This window comes from Megalops cyprinoides, chromosome 22 (genome assembly GCF_013368585.1).
Source record: "Megalops cyprinoides isolate fMegCyp1 chromosome 22, fMegCyp1.pri, whole genome shotgun sequence".
Classification (NCBI taxonomy): Eukaryota; Metazoa; Chordata; class Actinopteri; order Elopiformes; family Megalopidae; genus Megalops; species Megalops cyprinoides.
Genome location: NC_050604.1, coordinates 20500521 through 20526504, shown reverse-complemented (window position 1 = coordinate 20526504; position 25984 = coordinate 20500521). Strand labels below are relative to the sequence as shown.

Sequence of the window (25984 nt, the reverse complement as noted above, 5' to 3'; positions counted from 1 at the left end):
TTCCCCTGTTCACCACTGCACTTCAACTGCCAGGCCTTGAGGAGTTCTAAAGCAGGTATCAGTCATTTACGATTAATTACATTTTCAGTGTTAAAATGAGTGGCTGCGTTAGATGTCAATGCACAATTAACCCAGTTCAATCAGACCGTAATGCCCTTTCTCCTTAAGTTTGAGTAGCAATGTCAAGTGTTCAGTTCTTTACATTTCACAACTGAGTGTTAAGGTCATTGAAATAAAATTAATCATAATAATAATAATAATAATAATGATAAAAAAAAGAATGTTCAAAAAATTACAAGGCTTACTTATATCCACAACTCAAAATTGGAGTCAGGATACATTGCGGTTTGACTGGAGAAAGGCCTTAGTCATACACACAGCACAACGAGGAGAAGATCTTCACGCGCTTTGCGCTCCCACTGTTTCTGCAGGAAGAGAGGCACACAGTGAAAATTTGTGACTACACAAAAAAAAACGTATCATCCATCATCATAGCGGTAACACGGTTATCAGACACCATCAGCTGAAGCCAACCACACGCACACTTTCACCTGGAAATGTAAAATTAATGACAGAAGTCAAAACGCAGAGAGGTGACCATCGTACGGCCTTACCTGGTTCTTTTAGGGTTAAGGAGTTTCCGAGAAGCCCTGCCAGTCCGTCGACATTTCCATTCAGGATCTCCGCTGACAGGTCGTTGCTCTGCTGTTCTTTTGTAATTCTCTTCTGAAGTTCCTCCTTTGGTTGATTAAAAGGAGGATCAGTTTACAAATCACACACAATGGCTTCACAAAAGGCTAAACATGTTACAGTATTTACTATGGAGTACTTTACGAGTTACGGCCAGTAATTTACATAAAACAAAAACTGATTTATTAAAAGTTGTTGGTGAAAATTTGACAAGTTCCCGCAAATTCCACGCATTTTGAATCCCTCCTCACAGATGTTTTTACCCTTGAATAAGCCATACCTGACAAAGGGCAGACAGCTGTAGAGGTAAACCTTCCACTTTCACAAAGTCCTCTTCATCTGACTTTTGGCTCAAATTTCCAGACCCAACTTCCTGCAAGATCAGATTTTTAGAAGTTATGTTCAAACTGTAACATTCACGGCTCATAAAACAGCAATGATTAACCAGCTTTGTACTCTCGAGCAGCTCAGTCGGCTAAGGCACTCGAGATGGGTTTGAATCTGAGCAACATGATTCAAACATGACCAAGAATCCAGTCTACTGGCCCTTAAAGCAGAAACCCTGTCTCACAAGACGAACCATACACCATCCAATAATTAATATATCAACCGTCTGATCAATACTGTAAATGTCAAATCACCAGATAAAGTAATCGCTGAACTAAAGGTCACAGTAAGATAAATTTCACATAACTTCCCGAATAAACTTAAGTCATCTTCAAGGGGAAGTCAGCTGGTCAGCAGCAGCAAGAGACGCAGAAAAACACGAAGTTTCACAAACCAACATCTGACCTGTCTCAACCCAATACAGTGCTCAATATTTTGTACTGCCTGCATTCAATACATAACTAACACAGTGTGATCGTTGAGATGGAAGTGTACAGAGTCATTACAGGATGTAACGGCTGCAGGCAGGAAGGAGCGTGCAAATAGCTGGGCGTAGCCTTGCAGCGGAGCGGAGGCGGTGCAGCTCATTAGGTGGGGCGTGGGTAGACGCTGCCCTGCCAGAGAAGGTCACAGAGTGCCGGCTGAGGTCACTCACGTCTTCGTTGACGATGACGGGGGAGTCCGTGTCGGGGCTGCAGGCCGCGGAGCCTTCTCGGGACACGCAGACCGACTCCGTCTCGGCGGGTGCTGCGGGGTCGCCCCCGCTCTGCCCCGAGGGGACCCCGGGCTCACAGGACACCTCGTCCTTCTCGGTGGGCTCTGCCATCTCCACGTACTCAGACTGGGCTGTTATACAAAAGGAATGAAATAAAATCATCCAACGTTACCCAATATGATGGCATCAAAACAAAAAAGGTAGGAACTCTGGAGTTCTCCTGCCTGGTTCTGTCAAGCTGTTCCAAAAGAATAAAAAAAAATTCTGAAATCGACTGTCTGACACCATGAATTCTGCACCCCATATCCACTCTAAGACTGAACCAGCAGTGGAAGGAAATCTAATCTTGGTTCAGTTTGGGATGGTGCCCCTGTCTACCTGAACCTTGTCATTAACCCGAACTGTGTGATTTGCTTCAGTGTTATGACTGTCACCAAGTTAGGTACCAAACATTTAGGTGCGTACCATCCAAGTGCTCCACGGGTTCAGGGCTGGACTTTGAAACTTGGCATCCATTTTCAGAGACTCTGCTTGTCGCCTGGAAAAGCAGCAGGCAAATAACTGTCATTAAATCATTAAAATAACTAGCACAGCACCCCAACACTAAAGCCAAGGAACACCAGCCCTGGGAGGGCCATTTTCGCAAAACATAAATAGAAGAAAAAAAAAAAAAAAAAAAAAAAAGAGACCCAAGTTTAATGGACTCCCTCCAAGGCACTCCACATGTTAATTCTTCACAACTTTCTCTGTTAAGTGTCTTAATGACAGCCTTCCATAGAGCACACCCAATTACACAGAGAGGGGTCGTCTGAGTGAGTCAGGTGTCTGAGGTACCTGGCGGCCTCACCTGCTCGGGCTCGTGTGCAGCAGCACCGCTGGCCTGCGGGGACGTGGGGGCGTCCGCGAGCCCAGTCCCAACGTCCCCCGGCCTCTCCTCCTCTCCACTGCCACCGCTGGTCACAGCTGAGGAGTCTGCTTTCGACAGGCCTTCAGCAGATAGGAGAGGGGGGTGATGATGAGAAATTGCGTAAGAAACACACAGGGGGCACAGTGCTAATTCACCCCCTAAAACACAACAAACCGACTCCAAGCAGGCCAAATCCAATCCCTGCCCTTACACAGGACTTAAAAAGGACACCTTGGGAACATGAAATGCATGTCCTACCCCCAGGCTGGGGCGTTGGGCGTCACAGTTGTAGTGAGTCAGCAGCATGAAACATTCATTCTCATTCACAGAGCGACTACAACATGTTCTGAGCTGTAGAGCTCCTAGTGCTTCTGCACTGAGCTTCTCAGACTCGTCCTACTTACTTCCGGACAGAGGCTGTCCCCCTCCGTCCCTGTCCTCGCCCCCCCTCTCGGAAGCCTCTCCATCCTGAAGCGCAGGTTCCTGCTCGGTTTCATCCTTATCCTGCGGAGCAGAGCATCTCGGAGTGAGACTCGCGCAATGCCCACTGAAGCCGTATATAAAAATGCACTCATCACTGCTCGAGTGCGTGGTCCACGCGACGCATGTGAAGGCTAAGGTTATTACAGGCGCAGCACTGTCCTCTGGAGCATTTCCTCCTCCCAATGCTGTTGCTAAGGACCGTCTTTAACGATCGCATGAGTGTGCAAGCTATTTTCAGTGTGTTCATAAACAGTTCTGTCCTTGGAACACAAACGGCTCTGCTCTCCTTCACTCTGGAGGTTTTATAACCAGGAGACCTTCTCCTCAAGGTAGTTTACCGTACAGCCGTAAGATCTCTGCTGTTCCCGAACAATAAAAAGCAACGACCCACGGTTCCAACAGCGAGAGTTCCCCGTTTGGTTTGGTTTTGCACAGACTGTTACTTACTTTATCTTCATCGCTGTAAGCTGCGGAAAATGACTCGCCCCCTTCCACAGACTTCCTCTCCTGGAAACAAAGACGAATAGCACACGTCACATGGTTTGTAATAGTTTTAATGTAATTGCCCTTTAGGTGATGCACCGCGCGACAGGCAGGAAGCAGGCCCACACCTCTGCGTTTGGCTGTTCGGGGGCCGGGCAGTCGGCCCTCCCCGCGGCTCTGTGCTTGGGGGCGGCTTTGCCGTGCTCCTGCATCAGGCTGAAGAAGGCCAGCTCGTTGAAGAGGATCTCAGAGATCATGACCAGCAGGTCCTCCCCACACTCTTTCAGTGTCCTCCCGGCGAACTTGCTCAGGTTCTCCTGGAGACGCACCCAACACACCACCGTCAACCCAACCCGTGAACCCAGACCTGAGACCCACAAATCAGCTGCATTTTTTTTTTTTTTTTTTAAACTTTCACTGGTGACAAGGAGAACTAGATATGGTCATCTTTTCTACTGGAATCACATGGAAGAATTTATTTGAACTCAGTACAATTTGCTTAATTACAGTTTGTATTCTGCACTATAACCTAATGCTCTGCGAGTCTCCCTTGATAACGCTGTTTTTGAAATAAATATCCTGTATACGGTTAAATCATCATGCTAATGGCAATGAATGTAATTAACACTCGTTAATTACAAATTCTAACAGTAACAGTTACTGATTTTAACACATAATGCCGCATTGTCCTTATATAACGAAAAGAACTGCTCCTTTGTTGAAAATGCGATGAGTACGTTCCAAATAGATAATAAATTCCCAAACAATAACACTGACAGTAATAACAAGGGCGGTAAGGGACCTTGAGGATGTGGTCGAGCTGCCGGTGCAGGAAGCGGAAGCAGCCCTTGCTGTCAGAGCGCTGGGTGAGAGACAGCACCATTCTCCTGACTGAGCTCAGGAGCTGCAGAGAACACACCTCCTCCATGTGCTCCTGTGGGACCACAACCACACACACACACGCTGGATCACCATCTGCCCCGAGGGGGTGGGGATTCAAGCTAACAAACCCGCTGGAACACCATCTGCCCCGAGGGGGTGGGGATTCAAGATAACAAACCCGCTGGAACACCATCTGCCCCGAGGGGGTGGGATTCAATCTAACAAACCCGCTGGACCACTATCTGTGCTGAGGGGGTGGGATTCAATCCAACAAACCTGCTGGATTGCCAACTGCTTTGAGGGGGGAAATGCCGCTCAGTTTCCTCAAAATGAGCATCAGCGCTAAACACGAGCGCTAATTATTCACACTCTGAATGCAAAACACTCAGTCTACTTCCTGTCACCAATCTGCTTTGGAGTTGCACAGTGACCCAGACCTGGGTCATTTTGAAAATGACACAGGAAGTAAACGCTTCACTACCAGGGCAGTTTTCCCCACCTTCAGGAAGGGAATGACCTCTGTCATAATGGCTTTGATCTGCTGGTCCAGCTGCTCGATGTCGATCTGCGGACAGTGGCCGTCTCCAGAAGCGCGTGCCAGCTCACTGGAGCCATCACCTGCACCTCGGATGCGAAAGTCATGCAGACGAAATTCAGAACGACTTACATCGAAACAGAAACACTGCATCAACACCAAAGACCAGGTACCATCATACTATTATAGAACCTGTTTATACCTTCAGAGCACATACATACAGAGCAGATACATTAGTACCAATTACTTGCTCTGCAAAAACATAGGCTGGCAATGAATACGTTAACAACCAAATAAAGAGCTGTTAAGGAATTAAACTGGTTTGAAACTCTGGTATGTTCAGATTTGCCATGTACACTCACTATTAACACCTTCATTTGTTGCCTTTTCTACTTCCTAACAATGTTACACAGCTCAGAAGAAAATGGAAATTTAGCTTTCGAACAGTACAGACGGGGTACAGGGTGACCCAGTGGAGCAGAAAGCTTGCCGCTTAAGGCAGTAAGTGGCGGAGGCCCGGTACCTTCCTCCTGCCTGGCCGCGGCGTGGTCACCAGGCGGAAGCTCGGCGGCAGCAGTGACGCTGCGGTGGCCCTCTGCTCTCTGCTTCATATTCTCGTACTCCCTCTTCCTGGCCGCCGCTCTGTCCAAGTGGATCACCGTGTCACCTGTAGGACGAGACAGCGCACAAACGTCACCGAGGGAGCACACAGCGAGGGCGCTGCACACACAGGCACCAGGCAGCCCAAAGGCTTCGTTTGTACCTACCCAAATCGTCGCTGGCGAAGGGTTCGAAGTTTGCGGAGACAGACAGGGCGCTCTCGTTGTCCACGGCATCTGCATTGTTGGGCTTTTTTCTTAGGCCGAGTCTGGTCCTCATGTTCTTCTCGGACACGTCCTGAAAACGTCACACTGCAGTGTGAAACGGGTTTGCATCGGCGTCCTCCACCCAAGTCAGTCACAGAAGGATGATCGCTCCCATTCTGAATACAGGGCTGCCATTCCAATCATTTTCTCACTGTTTAGCATATGCGCTCATGTAGAGCGACTTACAGAGCCTCTACAGAAGCAGTCTGGGTACACTGCCTTGCTCAGGGGTAAAACAGGCATTAATCTTGCAGCCTTCTAGCTGTGTGCTCGATACCTTAACCAGTACATCGCACCGCTGCCCTTCATGGTCTCCCGCTAGCAGTCTGTAAAGCTAAGCTATCTATGCAGTGTTCCAGAGCAGCAGGTCTTCACAGTGTAAATGCTGCTATAGTAGCGTGCCAACTCTCACCGCATCACTGGTGGGCAGGCTCGTGGGCTCACTGGGCGTGAGCTCCGAGTTTGAAGCAGTCACCCAGGCCACCGGGCCCAGGGAGCCGGGCTGCCCGTCCGCAGTGTCCCTCTCCGTGAGGTGCCTGGTCACAACGTCCTGCGTCACCAGCGAGAGGACAGGGATTGCACATCACCGGAACACACAGTGCAACTGCACGATCAAAATTACATCCAAATCCAACTGACTACATGTGCCTATTCCTGCTGTTTCCGAGCTAACGTTTTAAACTTTAAAATGGTGTCATACCATCCAAGTGTCCTTCCATCTCTAGTTATAAATCACACCGTTTCTGGTATTACACAATGAAACAACAGTTACACACCTAAACAGATTCCGTACCGGGCAGAACTAACTAGCTTTGCTGCTTGCCAGTTAGCGTATGTTTGCAGCACTAAGTGTGCTTTAATGCTGCAAACATAATTGCTGCATTCTGCTTACATCTATCAGTCTTTGCAGTGCTGTTTACAGATCTCTGTATCACTGTGCATGAAGAAACACGGCACTGGCTGAACAAATATGAGGAAACACAGGTTAAAGACCACAAGGTCAGGTGAGTGTAGAGCTACACAAGACCAAAAAGTGTAGGAGTGTCTCTAAACCAGTTTCAGTAATCCCAGTTTCAAATATTTCTTGGGGGGAGTCAGCACCTCTGTACTGCTGGTGCTGCAGTACGCTAGCAAGTACAACAGGCTATACAGCCATTTGATTTTAGAGAAGGCTTCAGAGCGTCGTGGCTCTGCACGCGTTACCTGCAGGGAGTAGAGTGCCCTCTGACGCAGGTAATCCGTGTTGAGCAGCTGAAGCTCGTGGAAAAGCTCGATGAGGAAATGTGGTCTGGATTCATTCTGGGATATAAGAGCTGCCACCTCTGAATAGATGGTCTCTCGCAAGGCCTCGAACAGTGAGAAGTCGCTGCTCGTATCTGCCAATAGAAAACGGAGCATTTTAAAAGAATGGAAAAAGTGTCTGACGATAACCAGTGTCTAAATAAATATTTTTAAAAATCCTATCACAAGATAAAGAGAGTCTGGGATGCTCTGAAGATTTTATCTGCCGTGCTGTGCACTTCCATACGAGTGTTCTTCATATGAAGTTTCATTTAGCTTTCCAGTTAGAGCAGGTTTACATACAGCCTAATGTGTGAACCTAACTTCACCTGGCACAGTGCAGCAATGTTTAAGAACTGGGCTAGGAACCAAAGAGCTGCTGGTGCACTTCCCAATCAGGCCATGGTATCCTTGATCAAAACCTGAAATGACCCTCCATACCAAACCTCTGACACTAAACTGGACTGCTTCAGTCAATATACAGCTGTATGAATGCAAAATACAGCAAAGGAACCATCAACTCTAAACACCTGTGGACAAAGTCAACTAAACACTAAATAACCAGCGTGTCACTTGAGGTCTGTTCGAGCATACAGCTAAGGGCTTTCTGCTCTGTCCAGGAGCACATGAGAGCTTTCATTTCCCTACAACATCTCAGTAAACACGCAGTGTTCTCACACTCCCACTGAGGATAAGGACGCATTTCTGTCTGCTAATAAGCACCTGAGCGAGTCTGCTGACAGAAACACTACTGACAGAAGTGAAAACAGGCAGAGGGAGAAAAGGCGGTTAAAAATACACAGAGGCCGAGGCCTGGGTTCTGATTGGCTAAGGGGGGAAAGCGCCGGGTGTCGTGTTACCTGGTGCTTCAGTGCATGCGTTTCTGTTAGAGTGGAGGGGTGCGCTCCAACCACACGCTGTGAGGAATCGGACAAATAAAAAATGACAAACACAAAACCCAACCAAAAACGTGGACACACACATGCAGGGGTGACAAAAAAAGAAGAAAAAAAAAACCCCATAATTTCCAAAGTCGTCCCTGCATTCCTCCTCTGACTCTTACTGTTCTGCAGTATTGTGCCCCCACCTCAGAAATTAAGAAATTAATGACAGAAACCTTCAGATTAAAAATTAAAGTGATGGGATACTGGGGTGAGGAAAAGATGAACAAGTCATTAAGTGCAACAGGAAGCTTTTCTGCCTGGCCTTGTGATCTGCGGCTGCTCTATCAGGGTTAGCGCGGGTCAGAGGCTCACCTGAGGACAGCTCGTTGTTCTGCCTGGTTTTGATCTTGCTGTCCAGCTTCTCCTGGGTCAGCCGGTCCAGCAGGCGGTTCTGCTCCCTCTGCTTGCTGTGTGGAGCCGGGTCCCGGCCGTACTCGCTGGCGCTGGACACGCTGTCCGTCCCCTGCCCTGAGGACCGGGACGAGACCCCACCGTCAGTGTCCGCTCCTGCACACTGCGTCACTGAATTTCACACTCACACTCACACCTCCAACATGGCTTCAGATGCCTTCACCCGCATCACAGACCCGCCTTTAGGAGAGGGCTGTAGGTGTGACTGTGCCCATAACCAAAGCAATTAACCTGAACATGCTCTGTTACATATCCAGAAGTAAAATAAATTTACGTACAACTCTGAGCAATTTCAGCTGGATCAGACTTGCTTAGGAAGCCTGCTAAGCACGAACCCAGCAAACCCATACACTACAACTAGTCCAGCTGCAGTCTGTGCTGCCAGCTATCGAACATTTACATCCCTAGCACAGAGATCATTTATTTTTTCATTCCCATTTGTATGCATGACACTTATGTTTTGCACACACAGACACAATCACCCAACGGTAAGGCCGACCTGCGTTTTTGGCGCGTGGCTTACTTCTCCTCCTCTTGGCATTGGGCGTCTTGTCTCTGGAGGCTAGGCTGTCCTGGGCCGACGCCTTCCTGCCTGGGCGGAAGGTTCTGGTGAGGGTTGTGGGGTCGGCGGGGTCCGGCAGGCTGCTCAGGCTCTCCAGGGACTCCCGGTGGAAGGGTCGGCTCCGGATGCCCTGCTCCAGGGTCCTCCTGAAGGCCCCGCCCTGCTGCTCCGCCCCCTCTCCCTCCTTCTGCGTCCTGCCATTCAGACACACAAACCCCAGCAAACATACCTCAGTATAGGAATGGGGCGGCAATGTAGCACAGTGGTAAGGAGCAGGGCTTCTAACTGAAAAGGTTGCCGGTTCAATTCCCCGCCAGGGCACTGCTGCTGTACTCTTGGGCAAGATACTTAACTGAGAATTGCTTCAGTAAATAACCAGCTGTATAAATGGATAACGTGAAAACTGTAACCTATGTAAGTCAATCTGGATAAGAGTGTCTGCTAAATGACAATAATAATGTAATGCTCTTATTTGTCCCCACTTTGCACTGTAAGATTATGTAGAGCTCAGCTGGCAAAGCTTACTACAAAGCTCCACAAAGAAAGGTCAAATAGAACAAGATAATGTGTTTAACAAGACAAAGCACAAAAAAATAACAGGCACAGTAGGCCATACACAGATCATCTGCACAGCATGCTCCACTCAAGACAACACCAATCACAATATTACAGTACTGATGTGTTTATCAGAACATCGTATTGAAAGGAGGCGCTTTGCCCGAGACTGTCTGCTCTACTTCCGCCACATGCTCTACTTTTCCACTCCGGCTCAAAGCTCTGCCTGGAGAGTGACCTTCCCTTGTATGCAAGGCAGTGGCAAATGTCAGCACCAACGCTACACTGCCAATGTCAGACCTGAATACGTTCACAGACGGCCACAGATCCCGGGCCTGAAACATCCTGGCTGCAGCTCCAAAGCAGCCCAGTGTGGGAGTAAGCGTATGCATGGTGTGCACTGCGCTTGTGAGCGGAGGCCCGGTACCTTGTGTCCGCCCCGCTGGCGGGGGGTCTCTCCTGGGGCGCGGCCGGGGGGAAGCTCATGTACTCCGTCCTCACAGAGGAGTTGTGGTCCGCCTGCTGCTGCTGCTGCGGGGTGCTGGCCGGGCCGGCTGCGGGGGGCGTGAACTCTCCCAACCCCGGGGGGAAGGGTGCACTGAAGCCAAAGCCTGGCGGCAAGGCAGGGAGAACATCTTACAAAACAGCACACAACTCACAGCGTTAAACCAGCTCTCCCAAAACTAGGTGAGGGGCAGACGCTACGGGGAAATATTTCTTAGTTTTCAAAAAATGTTTACAAGGAGGAAACACTGGCAGATACGGAGTACATAAGCATGAACACCACTAGTTAAGGCCAAACTACATACATGAAATACAGAGTTGCTGTGACAATAATTATTTTAAAAAAGTTATTTGCAAAAGACAGCCTGTAACAGAAACTTTAAGTCTTTCGTTCCACTGAAATTTGTCCTGTTGTAGGTCCTAACAGCTTTGTGGAGCCCACTTTGTGGACGTCATGATGAAGGAGGGCCGTTACCAGAGGGAATGGGGAAGCCAGCCAGTCCGGGCACGCTCAGAGCGCCGGGGGGGAAGGTGAAGGGGGGAGGGAAGAGGCCGGGAGACGCGGGGCGGGCGGCGCTGTCCTGGGAAGAGCTCTGCTGCGGGGTCTGAGGCTGCTGCTGGCGGAGCAGGTCATTCAGCAGCTGCTTCAGTCTGCAAAGCGAGGAGCACCGCGTTACCCCGACAGCTCTGGGCTCTCATTCACACATCTACATTAATTCATTTTGCAGACGCTTTTATCCAATGTGACTTACAAGTGAAGCAAAAATACAACACAAACAAAAAACCACATAGAGAGTCAATATTAGAAGCACATCATGACCACGTTTCAGCAGCTGACCAGACAAAGTACAGCCTGGCTGATGGAGATAAAAGTGCATGAACCCACAGAGTAACTCTTTTATACTAAACAAAGTTTACAATATAAGAAACTGAGGCACAGGGCAGCTCTGTCTTCAGAGCACACAGTGCTGTCATATTGCAGGTGCTGAAAAACATCCACAGGATGCACAATGCCTGGGCCTGCCACTGACACGAGACTTTACCTTTAAACTTAAAAAACTTTAAAACTTTTTACCTTTGCACGTTATTCTGCTGCCATGCCAACTGCGTATAGCACTGGTTGAGCTGGTGCATGATGAGGTGCACCTGGGGCGAGCCGACATTATTCGGGATCAAGCTGTAGGGGCTGGAGAGCAGAGACTGCAGGAGACAGGACAGACTCTACAGAGAGAGGAAGAGAGGGAGAGACAGGGAGGAAGACGGAAAGGAGAGAGCGAGAGCGAGAGCGCGAGAGCGAGCCAGGCACAGTGAAGGAGAGGGAGAGAGAACAGACAGAGGGGGATGAAAGAGAAAAACAATGTCAGTTATAAAAAGCGCCAAACTACAAGGGGAAACGGCGCTCAGATCCGTGAAAGACGAAAGCAGCGGGCGGGGGAGGCGCAGACAGACCTGCTGGTCCTGCAGGAGAGTCTGGCACATGTTGGTGCTGAACTCCAGCTGTGCCTGCAGCTGGTTCACCTGTTCCTGCCAGCGCCGCGTCCCCTCCAGGGAGGGCCTGTCCGGGCCCCGGCGCACGTTCTCCTGCCGCCCCGCCCCGCGGGCTCCCTGCCGCTGCCGGGACCGCGCCTTGGAGGAGGGCCGCGCCCCCTCGTCCGCCGGGCGCGGGTACGACCACTTCGGGCAGCTGGGCGGGAGGGAAGAGAGACGCCGTTTCACCCGAGGCGGATTCTGAGAAAGCGCCCCGACGCTCCTGAAAATGACCGCCTTACAAATAACACCCTGGCTACGGGGCTGTAAACGGCCACTTGAAATCCATTTAAAATATAATGGCAATGAGGGTTAGAAAATGAACCCTGCGGAAAGCAGACACACTGGGAGCACACCAATGCCAACGCTCCTTAAAAGGTCTTTATGAATAGGGGGAGTTTGTTTGGCTGTTATTTTCCTCATAGGATGCCTTTTAGAAGCAGTGGAATGACACATTTTAGAGCCAAGCACTTAAAAAAAGGAGAAAATGCAGCTTTGCAACTCCACAAGAATTAGCCAGTGTCTCATGCTCTGAGGAATGCTTTAATGGTGCGGTAATCACAGACCTCTCCTTCAGCTTCCTGCCCCCGTGGGACCTGTGCTTTCGGCTGGGGTACATGGCCAGGTCCTCGCTGGAGCTGGAGTTTGCCTCCTCCTCCTCCAGCTCCTCTTCCTCGCCACCCATCTCTGAGGGGTAGCCATCCTCATCCTCGTCCAGCTGGCACGGCGTGGACCCTCCCCACGTGGCCATCGTCCTGTTGAGGGACCCGCAAACACTTTCACGCCAATACCCACCTCCCCTCTGACTGACAAAGAGCGAATTACATTCTCTGTACATGACCAGGTGAGCCCATGTGGATGCAAACACACACACACACACACACACACACACACCTTGCAATAAAGACCCATCTCTAGTAGGTCAGTGCTTCTATAGGGTAACCAATGAAATAATGTTTTTCAGTGAATACAGGAAGTCTCACATGTCCACAGGGTCCATTCTTATAATTAATGTATTTGCTCAACAGACCCCTTCATCTTCCACACTTCAGATTTTCCATCCAGCCCATTCATAAAATCACTAATTAACATAACGTTAACAATAACAACAGCTCCAACCTGGACCACTACACATTAACTGTAACAATCACAGCACAGAGCGCGCTCACCTCTCGTCCCTGCTCAGTGGCACCGGGGTGTGCAGAGGGGGTGGCTCTGCCCCGTCCTTCCCGCAGGGGGCGTCGCTGAGCACGGTCCGCCTGTGATGCTCCGCCATCAGAGACTCCAGCTGCTTCCTCCTCTGCCTCAGCTCCTCCCGCAGGATCTGGTGTCTCCGCATCTCCGACCACAGCTGAAACCGGGACACGGCTGTAACACACGCTACGCTAGGCCCACAGCTGAAACCGGGACACGGCTGTAACACATCCTACGCTAGGCCCACAGCTGAAACCGGGACACGGCTGTAACACACGCTACGCTAGGCCCACAGCTGAAACCGGGACACGGCTGTAATGTACGCTATGTTAGCCCCCAGCTAAAACCAGGACAGGCCTGTAACATACACTACACTAGGCCCCGAGCAGCTGTACAATACTATTACACCAACATGTGAAACAAAGCACTCTCCAGCAGTAATCCTGGCGTAATGCTCAGTTCAGTAATGCTGACATTGTGCTGAGCTCTCTCTCATTACCGGGGCCTGCGGTTCCTGTAAAACTTACATTTATTTAGCAGACGCTCTTATCCAGAGTGACTTCCAGCACAAATATTTATCCATTTAGGTTGAATGAACAACAGTGTCAGAGCAGGCTAACACTCCCAGACCAGTGAGCGTGAGTGTAACACTTAGCATGTTCAGGTACCCAGTAACGGTTCAGTGTACTGAGCGCTACCTCATTATCGGGGCCTGTGGCTGCGGTGGCCTCCGGCGTGGGGTTGAGCGCCGCCCCGCTGGCGCCGAGGCCGGGCGTCGACGCTGCGGCGGGAATCCTCCGCGGGCCCTGCTGACTCACCGCGCTGGACACGGACGACTGAAAGAGGCAGGAAACCCGCAATTAGCGCGCAGCGGACCGGCAGGAAAATTACAGTTTACTGGAGGCGCACTTACGGGTCCCTACGGGGCAGGACAAAGAGCATCCAAAAAGCCAGCCCTGTTCAATGACGGCAGTGAGACAGGAACAGTCACAACCCTGCACTTACACCACTGGCAGCTCCTGGCAGCAGGTACGTTAGAGGTGCCCTGGGTACCTCGCAGCTAATATTTTGTGGTTGCAGCTTTTAAAAAAAAAAAAAAGCTAAATAAACATTTCACATCAAGTGCACTGGCTGCAATTCACTAGTTAATGGCTTTTCCGCTTGCTTGCTGTAATTGATCAGTAATGCGGGGGCTAACGGGTGCTGCTGTACCTGGAGGTCGGGGCAGGCCCACTGCAGGTCCTGGATCTTTCCCTGGATCTCTGCCAGACGCTGCCTCTCCTCCTGCAGCCTCTGCAGCTCCCGCTGCTGCTGCTTCAGCTTGGCCGAGTAGAACTTCTCCCTGCCGTCGCACAACACCGCCCTTGAACACGCAGGCCTCAACCCGCAGCGCAACACCGCGGGAGGCGGTCGCGATGCGAGGTGCTCGCGCCGTAAGACACCCATGCATTAAAAACCTCATTACTTAAACAGCAAGGCCAGCTGAAGAGAGTCTTGTTGGGGAGGGACATTACTTGAAATGGACCATAGATAAAGTACGCAGTTGGAAAAGTACCAAGCAGATCTCAAGTTAATGGCCCTGACACAGAGGATATATAAAAGCTTGGTGTACCAAGGCGAACACTTTTCCTGGATTTTATGGCCTCCCAGTTGGAAAAGCCGGAGGGCAATGCTGTACTGTAGAAGGCTGTGTGTAACAAGGACAGAACTGCACATCAGCCAGAGACTGAATAGGGCACACACAAAGGGCCCTCTGCTCAGAGCATGACGACAGCTCCAGATAAGAGCCCTGGCTCCAGCCCAGGGCTGTGGCAGTGTCCTACCTGGCGGCCTCGGTGACAGACAGGTCCCTCTGCGGTTTGGGGACAGACGCTCGGGTGTTGTTGGGCTGCTGGTTCAGCCCGTCCTCCTCATTGGCTGTGGTCCCGTCAGTGTCGTCACTCTGGGGGGGGGGGGGGATTGGGTTAAATTCACTACAATGCACAATAAAAACCACCTGGATAGGAGTGCAAGTTCAAACATCAGATGCTGAGATCCCCCTAGAGGAAGATCCTCAACCTAAATTGCATCAGTACATACCCAGCAACATAAATGGAAACTATGTAGGTCAGTCTAGCGATAAGACTTGTCAAAGAAGAAAAACAAAGCTGATATACAAGCCCCCGATGAATGAACTTAATAATCCCTGTTCACATAACAATTTTAAATCAAGGGTACATCCCTTTTTCCACGAACATAAGCATCAACTCTGCCGTACAATCTTGCTCCTACTCGTTTGAACCTTGGCACATGCACTTCCCTTATATCGCTGTGGCACTCGTGATCTGATTGGAGGAATGAGTCGCGGTAGCCCCGCCTCACCTGCACCATGGCGACGAGCTCCTGCAGCTGCCTCAGCTTCTGCTTGGCATTCTGGAGCCGGCGCACCTTCTGCTCCAGCTCGGGGTCCTCCCCCAGACTGCTCCTGCGGCTGGAGCCGGAAGCCTCGCTCCCCGCACCCCTCTCCCGCTCCTCCTCCTCGTCCACCAGGCCCTCCCCCTCCTCCTCCTCTTCCTCATTGGCATCCTTGATTTCGTTGTAGGGGCGGTACCGGTTGTACTGGCACTCTGTCTCAAACACAGCACCAGCATGAGCGATAACAGCCTCTTTCCTCAACAAGGAAACGCTATGCTCATTATTCCTTTGCTCTGAGCACTGCTGGACTATCTTACAGGCTACTAAATTACAGGTAGGGAGTTCTGGCCATTTGGCATCTCCTGACAGCCACATGGCAGGTGCTACATGTGTTTCCATGGAAACGCACAGGCTCACCTATGGCGGACGGGATGTTCAAGCTCCTCAGGTTAGCAGCAGAGCGGTTGTTGATCTCACAGTCCGTGTTCAGCCTCCCGTCTCGGTTGTTGGAGCCGTGGGCATTGGTCAGGCCACTGGTGTCCATCCAGTTCCCAGCACGCTGTGGGTTTCTGTCAGAGGAGGTGAATTTTCCCTTCATACAGTGTGTCTGGTGCTCCAGTTTTACATTTCTATATTCGTTGGCTGAGACTCGGTGGACAGAATCACATGGTGAAATACAGGGACTCTGAGCACTTGCCTTATGTTTGTGACACGTTCTTGGGTTTCCTGCTCAGAGTCAAACATGGCCTCAAACAAGGAGCCCTCCTCAGTCTCCTCGTCCTCGTCTTTGACGTTCTCGTTGACGGTGTCCGCCATCATGTCGGAGGTCTGCTCGTAGTACTGCACCAGCTCTCGCAGCTCGTTCAGCCTCTTGTGAACCTCCTTCAGTTTCCTGCCAGAGAAAAACAAGGAACTGGATAACCCACACAAAAACACATCCAGAGGCTGTCTGGGGTTAACTCACACAAGCTCAGAAGCAGAATAATCAACATGAAGTCTGACACACTTTGAACGCCCACATAAAACCAGAGAAATGGAAAAGGATAACCCACAAAGACACTAACAAGGAACCTCTGCTGAGCTAAACAAGCAAAAGACAAAAAGACAGACATTAAGGGATTTCCTAAGAATGACACCATAATGCAGGATGTCCTCAGGTAAACTGACAACTCCCACTAATTTAGGGACATTGAAAAGCATAGAGAACTATCGCCCAAACAGTTTCTCATTAGTGAATGAATGTTTTGTTTCATACAAACAAATTGTACCCCGTTAAGAGAGCGGATTACACCATTTCCACTTCTGTCTTCTAAAAGTCAGCGATGGAATGAAAGCTGTATAAAAACATCTCAAGATGACGGCCACGTGTTCTAGAAAAGTGGGCTGCCTAAAATTAAAGAATAAGTGGGTCATGTGCCTCCCAGAACGGAACTCTCTGATCCAGGGCACAGTGAGAACGCAGAGTGCTTACTTTCCTCCCTCACCGATGGAAGGTCTCCTCCTGAGTCAAACGCCACGCTGACACAAGTCTACCAGCACCACAAAAGCAATTCTGCCCCATCACTTTTCAAAATGGACTTCTGCAAAGCTTGGAAATGCATTTCCGCTGGAGCTCTGTTTCTCCAAAAAAGCTGGTGAAGTGAGTGACAGGTTTGACAGCCTGACAGCCTGACTGAATGAGCACGAACCTGAGTTTATCCGGGGGATTGCCGTTGTCCTCCAGCTGGGGTTCGTGGTGGACGGTGGAGGGGTCCAGTCTGGTGACCACGCCCATACGGCCATTGGCCTCTCGGTTGAGAGCTGAGCAGCGCTCCCCGGACACCCCAGTAACCGCACCCCTGTGGTCTGCACCGCGCTCACAGAATGCCCCTCCATCTGAGAGATACCATGGAAAAAGTGCAAATTTGAAAAGGGACTCCATCATAAATGCTACACCCTAATGCAAGAGGAACGATTACTTCAGCAATCAGAGATGACCCAAACTTTCAGCACAGATGGCCAAAATGGTATCTACCTCAGTAAGCAAAACACCACTCTTTCCCAAATATTAACTTTATTATTTCAACGCTGTTCTACCCCTCATGCCTCTCTGTGATAAAAGCTGCTGTTCGGGGTGTGGTCTCTCCCTGTCAGAACGAGGGCCTGCACTCACAGGAGCTGTTGTTCAGAGTGTGGTCTCTGAGCGTGTGCAGCTCCTGCAGGATCTTATCCATGGTGTCCTTCTTGTCCTGGAGCTCCTGGAGCTTGGTGAGCCGAGCGCTAGCCGCGGTGGCAGAGTGCTGGGGACGAGGCGGGGGCGGGGGCGGGGGCTGGGCCGGCACACGGCCTCTGGACAGGCTCTCCGCTTGTCTCCTGTTATCTGGAACCGCCTTCGTCTGGATCACAAGCAGTGACAAAGACTATAATTATCATCGCAACAGAACTATATTATAGCTGAAAAAATAAATTTAAAAATAACACCGGGTAAAAATGGGACAATTGATAAAAATGCACCGTAGATGGTACTAAGAGATTTTAAAACCTTGGGGAAATATCTGGTAGCCCGTCTCAATTCATTTGTAAAATCAGCCAATCAAGGTCAATAGTACCTCTGGCAAATGGATGGATGCGTTTTTTTTTTTTTTGGAAAAGTGTGTAGCCAATTATCCCCAGTATTCTCTTAAGTTAACATTCTGATATGCTTTGCATATTAAGCTGTGCTGAATTAACTGCTTATTTTTTAGAGAATGACCCTGGCTACCCAACAAAAGAGGAACGGTTGCAACTATTCACAAAAAACAGTGTTAGAAATATGACGCTCTCAACCAGTATTAATATTGCCACTGCAGGTTTAAATTCTCTAAACATCCAGATTTATTACCCAAAATGACATCATCTGTAATACCACCTGTATTACAGCAACTGAAAGTAACCTATCAAGAAAATCAAAACTGTGACACCACCAAGATATGAGCCCTTCGTTGCACTCAGAAAGGCCCCACCTTACCTGCGTGTCATGAAGCTGGTTATGAAAACGCTGGATTAATTCATTCAACTCTTCATTCAGCTCTGAGGTGATGCTGAGTCCAGAAACACTGCCTGTGTTTTCTGTTATTACTGCACGCAAAAAGACAAACAAGACAATACTCGACAATCAATACAACAAACTTCCATATCACAAAATTTTCCTACACTGCCATGGCTGGAGCCAAATGGTAACACACTGGTTCTCTCTCATAGGAAAAAATCAAGACTGTTCTTATTTGGGACAACAACAGAACGTAAGAATGATTTACTCTAAAAAATTCCTAAGCAGCAGACATTGTTAAAACAGCATTTCCCTTCGTGCATTTAATTCTGCCACTGAAAATTAACCTTTTATACCAACTTTTAAATAAGCCTAAAATTGAGAGAATAAGAAACCGCAGCACTAGTCTTCATCTGTAGGTGGCGATAGCGGGCATGTGTTGTATCTGAGTGTGCCATTTTTCAGGGGGCCTCACCGGTGTCGTCCATGCCGGTGCCAGCCCGCTGGCCGCTGCTGTGCAGGGCCATGAGCGCCTCCTGCCGGCCACGCAAGGCCTTCAGCTGCTCCTGCTGGTCCAGCATCTTCTTCAGCAGCTCCTGCTGCCGGCGCAGGTTCTCCAGCTCCTCCTCCTCCTCCTTCACCCCTGCTCGCCCATCTCTGCCCTGGGAGGACCAAGAAGCACCTCGATGGAGGGGTGTCCAAGAACCCCCACCCCCCCGGTACCAAATGCCACCTTCGTCACTTCTAATCAAAGTGATTTGTCATATTCTCTCAAATTCTATACTGTTGATTGCCAAACAGAACTTTTCAAAAGCTAGAATTCACAGATTAATAGTTAATGCAGACATCACATCCACATGCAGACGAAAGAGCCATTAAATTTTAGTAAGCTCTCTACTTTCATTTTAAGCTACAAATTCTGTGAATTCTTCTGAGGTTCTTTTTTTGTTATAACATCAGCCTACATCATCATGAGCTTCTCCTGAAATGAATTAAACTTTGTGCAAGTTTAAGTAAAAGAAATGCTTAGTCATTGTTAAAAAAAGGCAATGAAAGCAGGACACAAGCTTTTAAAAACTTTAACCCCCCTCGTGCCAAAACTGCAGGCAGAGAACGCAACAGGCAGATAAGCAGCATAAGCAGAGCCATGCCTTTGAAACAGAGCCAGGACAGGTCAAGCACAGCGCAAGCACAGCTCCAGCACAACCATGCCTCTGAAACACAGGGCCAGGACAATTTTAGCACAGCCATGCCTCAGACGGCCCCAGCAGAGTTCAAGTATAGCTATGCCTGTGAAGCGGAGTGCAGGCACAACCAAAGACAGGGTAGTGGAGACGGGAGAGCACAGGCTTGAGAGTACCTTTGTTGGATGCTGGCTATAAGTCCTATCGGGCCACACTCCCAAGCCACTGAGGCCACGTGCTTCAGTGGCGTCCCAGACCAAGCCCTGTCCTTGGCTCGCCGACCGCCCTAGATTGTCCTCGATGCGGGGCCGGCTTCTCGAAACCCGAGAGCTCTCCTTCAGCAAGTTTAATCAAGCGAATTACCATTAGATCATCTGGCACCAAACAGACCGAGCACAGCCAAAATCCTGCACTGCAATGAAATGCATTCCTCTTCAAACACACCGCTTCCTACAGCAAAAGGTCACGCTCTGTGCAGTGCTAAGACGGGTTCTGGCTGAAACAGGATGAAACAATCCACCATTTTGGACTGAGGGCAGCAACAATTCTAGAGACCCTTGTGACCACACACCTCTAAAAAGTACTGGGAAACGTGTTGCCAAACACATCCACTGCTTTTAAACTCCATGCTTGATCACAGACTTGAATAAAACAAATGTGTCTGTATCTGCATCTCTCCTCTGGGGTACTTGTACGATACGGTGTGCCGCTGGTAAAAACACCTGGCTGAAATGCGGGGCTCTTCCAGCTTTACTCACAACGGCGTTGGAACCGTCTGACCGCAGCTCGATGTTCAGCGAGGCGCTCTCGGCCACAGACTCCGACCCCACCGCGGAATCCATGGTGCGAACCTCGTCTTCCTCGTTCTCTCCGGCCTGCGGGGGTTCACAGGAGAGCGACAGGAGGGCCGTTTCAACGCTGGCGTCTGCACAGGGCTCCAGCCACCTCCGAAAGCTCGCTCCGCTCACATGCTCGCGCGGTGTACGGACAACAAGGAACTTAAGCAAGACCCGGCTAAAAACATACAGCTAGGGGGGAATATGACACTGACAAGGGCATATTCCACAGACAAAGGAAGGACGGGACAAACAGGGCCGGGATGTGTCACTGCAGGCTTTGGCTGCCACATAGGGACATTAGAGCATAACCAGAATGCAATTTGCGATCAGCGTGAAAAACAAAACCATTTCAACAATGTTATGTTCAGAAGGTTCAGAAGAGCCACTAAAAAAAAAAAAAAAAAACTGGGTTAGTAGCCCCATGCAAAGTAGAAAAATCTGAGCATACTAACCAACATCTTTTGGAGATATTTCAAGTAGGATTTTTCCTGCTCCTTTAGGTGTACTATTAGGTGCGATAAACGCTCAACATTGGCAGGGATATCGTTTTTCTCCACCAGGTCGTCTCTTATGGTGCTGGCCTTGCCAATATACTCCCTAATCTGAACAAGCTTGCTGACGACCTGAGGGGAGCATACAGCAGAACACATTCTATAACAAGCATGCAGTAAACAGGACCGGGGTGGGTCAAAGCTGCAAGAATCAACAAATCACCAATCCTTAAAATCAGTGGAATATGTCATACAGAAGGATCTACGAAATCTACAAGCCATAAAGCAGACTAAGAGCTCAGTAAATCTGGCCAGCATTTCCTGTACTACTAACCCATCAAAAACAAGCCCACTCCATTGCTCCATAACCATTCTGTAACCCATTCCTGTTGCAGCTTTAACAGAAAACCAGATGAATTTCAACCACTAATACACAGACAGTTGTTGTCTGAGACATGAGACTATCCAAATGTTCACAATGAAATCTGGGTTACGAAAGGGTCAAATACCTTTGCATAATACATCTTTTAATCCTGTATATTCTTTCAAAATGTCCTTAGAAAAAGGCAGGGATAAATTACAACAAATAAGGAGCAAAGGTCCGAAGGGAAACCGATTTGAAGGAAAAGGTCAAAGGTTACCTGGCTGCTGTCGATCCCTGGCTCTCCTCTCCCATCTTCCCCGGCTCCTCGCTGTGGCTCGGAGGCTTCCTTGCTCAGGGGGGAGGCCGCCGCGTCCTTCCCCGGGGACTGCTTTTTAGGACCCCTGCTGGTGGACGGAGAGACGGTGGCGACAGTGGCGGCAGCGGCCGGCTCCTTGCCTTTGTTTGTGTTCACGTGGAGCGGTAAAAAGTTGAAGGCCTTTTTGTTCTCAGCCAGTTGTCTTTGGTTGTTTGCAGCTGTGACCCGCCCCTGAGAGTCACTCCCAATGCTCCTCTGTAAGAGATTTTGGGAAAATTCCCCATATTTTTAATAGAAAAATATGTCATACAACCAGAAAAGACATTAATTTCATGCACTTACTGGATAACATGGTATATCTATCCAGGAGTGAATGATGTTTATCCCTTATTTTACAATAACTTAGGCAGACACAGTACTGCTGAAAAAATACTGTAATATAAACCTAGAAATGTCATTTTTAGGCATATCAGATAGTCACAAATCCAATGAACATTAAACACACTTTACTATATGTCAAGCATATAAAAAAGGAATTTGAATCAGATTTTACAGAATTTCAGACAAACGTGGTTTATATACCCGATTTTATAGTACAGGAGGCAACAGGTGTGCCCAGTAAAGTACAGCTGTTGCAACCCACCTCGTCCAGATCAGTGAAGTTGATTCGCTGTCTCAGTCTCTCCAGCTCCGCCTGGTCTGGGACAGACATCTGCGTGGCGTACTTCACGTGGGAGAAGGAGTGGGGCGTGCGAGCCCGCCTCCGGCCCGCCCCCGGCGACGACTCTGGAGAGATCTGATTGGTCAGCCTGCTCTCGACCGCCGCGCCACACTTCTTTTTGTTCTTCTCAGAGGACCTGTTGGCTTTCTTCTGCTGCACACCCCAGTCCTGCAAAAAAAACGAGCTTTCCTCTACTGCCGAAGTCCACATTCAAATCTACACATCAGTCATTAGTGTTTCTTGTAAACACATGTCAGTTAGTGATCAACCTCAGAAATTTCCAACAGAGAGAAAATTTAAGAAACAGCTAAAAATCTATCCACTGCCATGACAATACTACTAGGTCAATAAAATCAAACAAGTACACAGTCTTGAAACTGTGCTTTATTCTGCAGCAATCTTAATAAGTTTAAAATTACCATATTGTTTAATCTGTCTTCCAGACTGCCGTTGCTGGCAGTCCAGTTGGGCAGATCTCGGTCGTCTGTGCAGTGATCAAAAGGCGTGCCACCAGTTGCCATCCCGAAAACCGAGCACCTGTCGGGAACAAAATCCCCATTCACCAGTCACAAGTGTTCTGCCGCGCATGCCGGCACTGGGCATGCGCCAGGATCATTTCATAGCAACAACATTCATGAGTTTGTTGGTAATACAATAGCTAGGAGCTCAACTGATCTACATTTTTTTACTGCAATGCCCCACACCCACGGTTTACATAACTTACTTTAGCCTTTGACAAACCACGGTAAGCACAATCATAAAATCATGCACTCGTGCACTAGCTCGCTAGATGTATCGTATCAGAGAGCATAAAACACGACCTGAAAAAATATGAAAAACTGTAATTGTACATGCGCTCAACATCAAGCTAGTTACTTAGCTACCGTTGCCTGAAGTTATTTTCGAAAACAAGAGCACTACTGACACTAATAATGTTGTGGGCAGCACACTGTATGCCAGAACACGGGCGTAACTGAGAAATCCATTAGTAAATCCATGAGACAGCAAAATGCCCACAGAGCTGAAGTCAACGAAATCTGGGTCAACAAACGCGGAGCTAGATAACTGCATTCAGCCATCTTCTCTCTCCAACAATCAACCAGCTACCAACGCGATGATTAAAACTGAAACAGCGAGCTGCGTATCCGCAATTCTCCAGTTATACAGACAAGAACACGATTCCCACATTCCACCATAGGCTGCTGACCTGTGACACGACTCAACCACAAAAATAATTCAGACCGCTTCCAGTATGTCTGAAGTGTGCAGCTAGTGAACATCAGATATAACTGGTAGGAAAAAAGTCTTGATCCCAGTCAGTAATCTGGATAACATACCTTGGGTAGTTGCCTTAACCAGTTTGCCAAAGTCAAACCTGCTGCGCTCCAGCACAAGACAAACAGCTAGTCTCCCTCCTTCCCAATAAGACAAGCAAAATAGCAACCGACTGTGTTTACATATGGGGAGCTGGCCGCAACCGATCCGCGAAAACCCGCTAGTTTTCCCGGCAAAAAACCGTCACCTCTCCCCCCCTCCCCAAAATCACAACCCCGACAGTTAACGACATGAGCTATTGAATCCCACTTTCCTTACTAACAATAGCGCGGCCTCCCACTGCGAACTTGAATTGAAATGAGCTCCAACGGCAGACAACTTGCTATCTAGGAAGGACCAAAGTGTTATAAGCAGACGTTTCTTCAAAAGGCCATTTGGACCGCTAACACTAACAGCAAACGAAGCCTACTTGGACTGCTAATAATATGAATTAATAATTTTGCACGTCGTTTTGTTTTGGAGGCATACATGTCACCAATATCACTTATTCCAGACTAACTCGCAAGATAACATTAGCGTCACTAGGTAGCATAGCGAGCTAACTTAGTTGCCCAAGTGTGTGTGTGGGAACACGACTTAGTTTCATAATGTTAATCGAGTTACGGCCAAGTATTTTCTTCAAATTCGGTGCCGAGCGACAACACCATTTTAGCAGTTGTTTGAAATGGCCACATCGGAAAGAGAAACAACTTTATCCAGCGGGGTGACCGTAGTGATTTTACTTCACTAGCACACAATGCAACTTGAAAAAGTTCCAGGGATCGGGGTCTTTGTCACCATGGTAACCCTTGCGCGGCCAGTCGAAAACTTCTGTTAGCTTAGCCAGCTAACCAGTCGACACTGCGTTAAAACGTCTAGCTCGCCAGCTAGCTAACTTGTCAGCTACATAAACACTGTGTCATACGGATTAGCGAACACAACTACAACATCTAGCTACATTTAGTAAATAACGCAGGTCGATGTTCTAGACTAGCCCTTATGGAGTGAAGGCCGTAGTTAGCTACCTAGCTTAGTGACACAGACAAGTCAGTCACTGACGGCCAACGTTACAACTAGCAAGCAATACAGCTAATGTATAAACCGCAGTTTCTCCACATAAAGGAACAGCGTCTAAGTGGTAAATGCCAACCAGTTCTCCAACAGAAAGGCTTAAAATATGGGTCAGGAGACTAGTGTGCCAGTAAAGTGCAACTAGCCGCGTCCTACTAGCTACCAACAAGCATCCGTCTATATGGAAACAAATCAATCATAGCTAGCTAACGTTATCTAGCGAGCAAGCTTGCTATTTAGTCAACACGCCAGCTGGTGTGCTACCATTAGTTTCGTTTTGCCTTACAGATATTTAACACTATCTATAGATAACAAAACGGAATAGCAATTTGATTCGGTAATACAATAATTAACCGAAACAATAAAAGAAAATGTGCCCAGCAAGTGCAGATACACCACACTGCATGTCCCGAAAAAAGCACAGCTACCTTGCTGGCTAATGTTCGCTAGCTACCTAGCTAATAGATAAAGTAATGATGTGAAATATATTACCTTAATGATTCTGTAACCAAATAACGTTAACACTGCAGCTCTGGACCATCAAATTACTCTTTGTGGTCAGACAATTATTTATTTTTCTATTTCTTTTACCTAGCTTCTACTGAATACCAGTACTCTAACTCGACCGCCATCTTTAAGTACAAGCAAGCGGAAAGATATCCTGTTACCAATAGTTACTGGCTTGCTAACACTAAGTATAAGACATAAATGTTTCCATTTTATTAAACGCGTTGTATAAGGAAATGTAATATCTTTAAGAATATACATTTATTCCAGAATTGTCTCTTAGAAAGTAATAAGTACTGGCGACAACTTCGAACTATTTATTATCTCGGATGCTTATAAGAGGTTGTGGGGCAGCCTAGAAAAGAATTCCAACCTAAATGTGCCAAGAGGAGAAGTTGAGTTCTCTGATTTATAGGCAGAATTCAGATCAACAACTCAAGGTGATTATCATTATTATTAAGGTCTCTAAAAATGAAGAATATCCAAAAATGTTTAAAACAGAATTGATCTTATACATAGTTGGCTTTCTGTTGTGAAAGAGTACGTCAATTCTGAGATGTCCTCACTGTTCCACTTTGATCTAATGTGTGTGAAGTACCTTCATTTCAGAGGTCTCAGGCCTGAAGATATTGCTCATAGTAATAAAAACAATAATGATAATAACTCGTATTAAGAATGTAGCACTATTTCCTTTCCCGCTCATGCGTCTGTACTAAGAAGTCTGTAATTTCTGTAATAATGTAATAATCTGTACTAAGAAAGGAAAACAGTAAGGACTGGGTACTCTGTCCATAGACAGGTCTGTGTCTTGTAGGATAACATAATGGGAAAGAGGGAGGCATCCAGGCTG

The 25984-nt window shown here is 48.3% G+C and overlaps 1 protein-coding gene across 1 annotated transcript; it reads right to left on the bottom strand.

Moving 5' to 3' along the window:
- Positions 1-280: 280 nt before the first annotated feature.
- On the bottom strand, positions 281-25252 carry LOC118769449 (pericentriolar material 1 protein-like). Its single transcript, XM_036516551.1, has 41 exons — positions 25120-25252; positions 22662-22779; positions 22165-22410; positions 21483-21776; positions 20803-20973; positions 20234-20386; positions 19688-19846; positions 18803-18989; positions 18307-18416; positions 17473-17695; positions 17009-17195; positions 16018-16212; positions 15738-15889; positions 15288-15532; positions 14750-14868; positions 14139-14268; positions 13625-13762; positions 12902-13083; positions 12299-12487; positions 11655-11889; positions 11281-11426; positions 10681-10856; positions 10129-10312; positions 9084-9340; positions 8486-8641; positions 8090-8146; positions 7152-7324; positions 6361-6498; positions 5850-5979; positions 5606-5749; positions 5047-5165; positions 4468-4599; positions 3794-3982; positions 3630-3689; positions 3104-3203; positions 2640-2779; positions 2258-2330; positions 1733-1923; positions 971-1063; positions 615-738; positions 281-425 (listed from the first exon to the last, which is right to left on the bottom strand). Exons 2-41 carry the CDS (start codon positions 22761-22763, stop codon positions 400-402), a joined length of 6225 nt encoding a protein of 2074 aa, XP_036372444.1. The 5' UTR covers positions 22764-22779; positions 25120-25252; the 3' UTR covers positions 281-399.
- Positions 25253-25984: the final 732 nt, after the last annotated feature.

Bases quoted from the DNA above. Each gene is read 5' to 3' on its own strand.
- LOC118769449 (XM_036516551.1), bottom strand. From the start codon at position 22,763: ATGGCAACTGGTGGCACGCCTTTTGATCACTGCACAGACGACCGAGAT. The intron at 17,196-17,472 runs GTGAGTGCAGGC...GGTATCTCTCAG, and splicing joins CACTCTGAACAACAGCTCCT to ATGGAGGGGCATTCTGTGAG. The intron at 10,857-11,280 runs GTAAAAAGTTTT...CTCGCTTTGCAG, and splicing joins CAGCAGAATAACGTGCAAAG to ACTGAAGCAGCTGCTGAATG.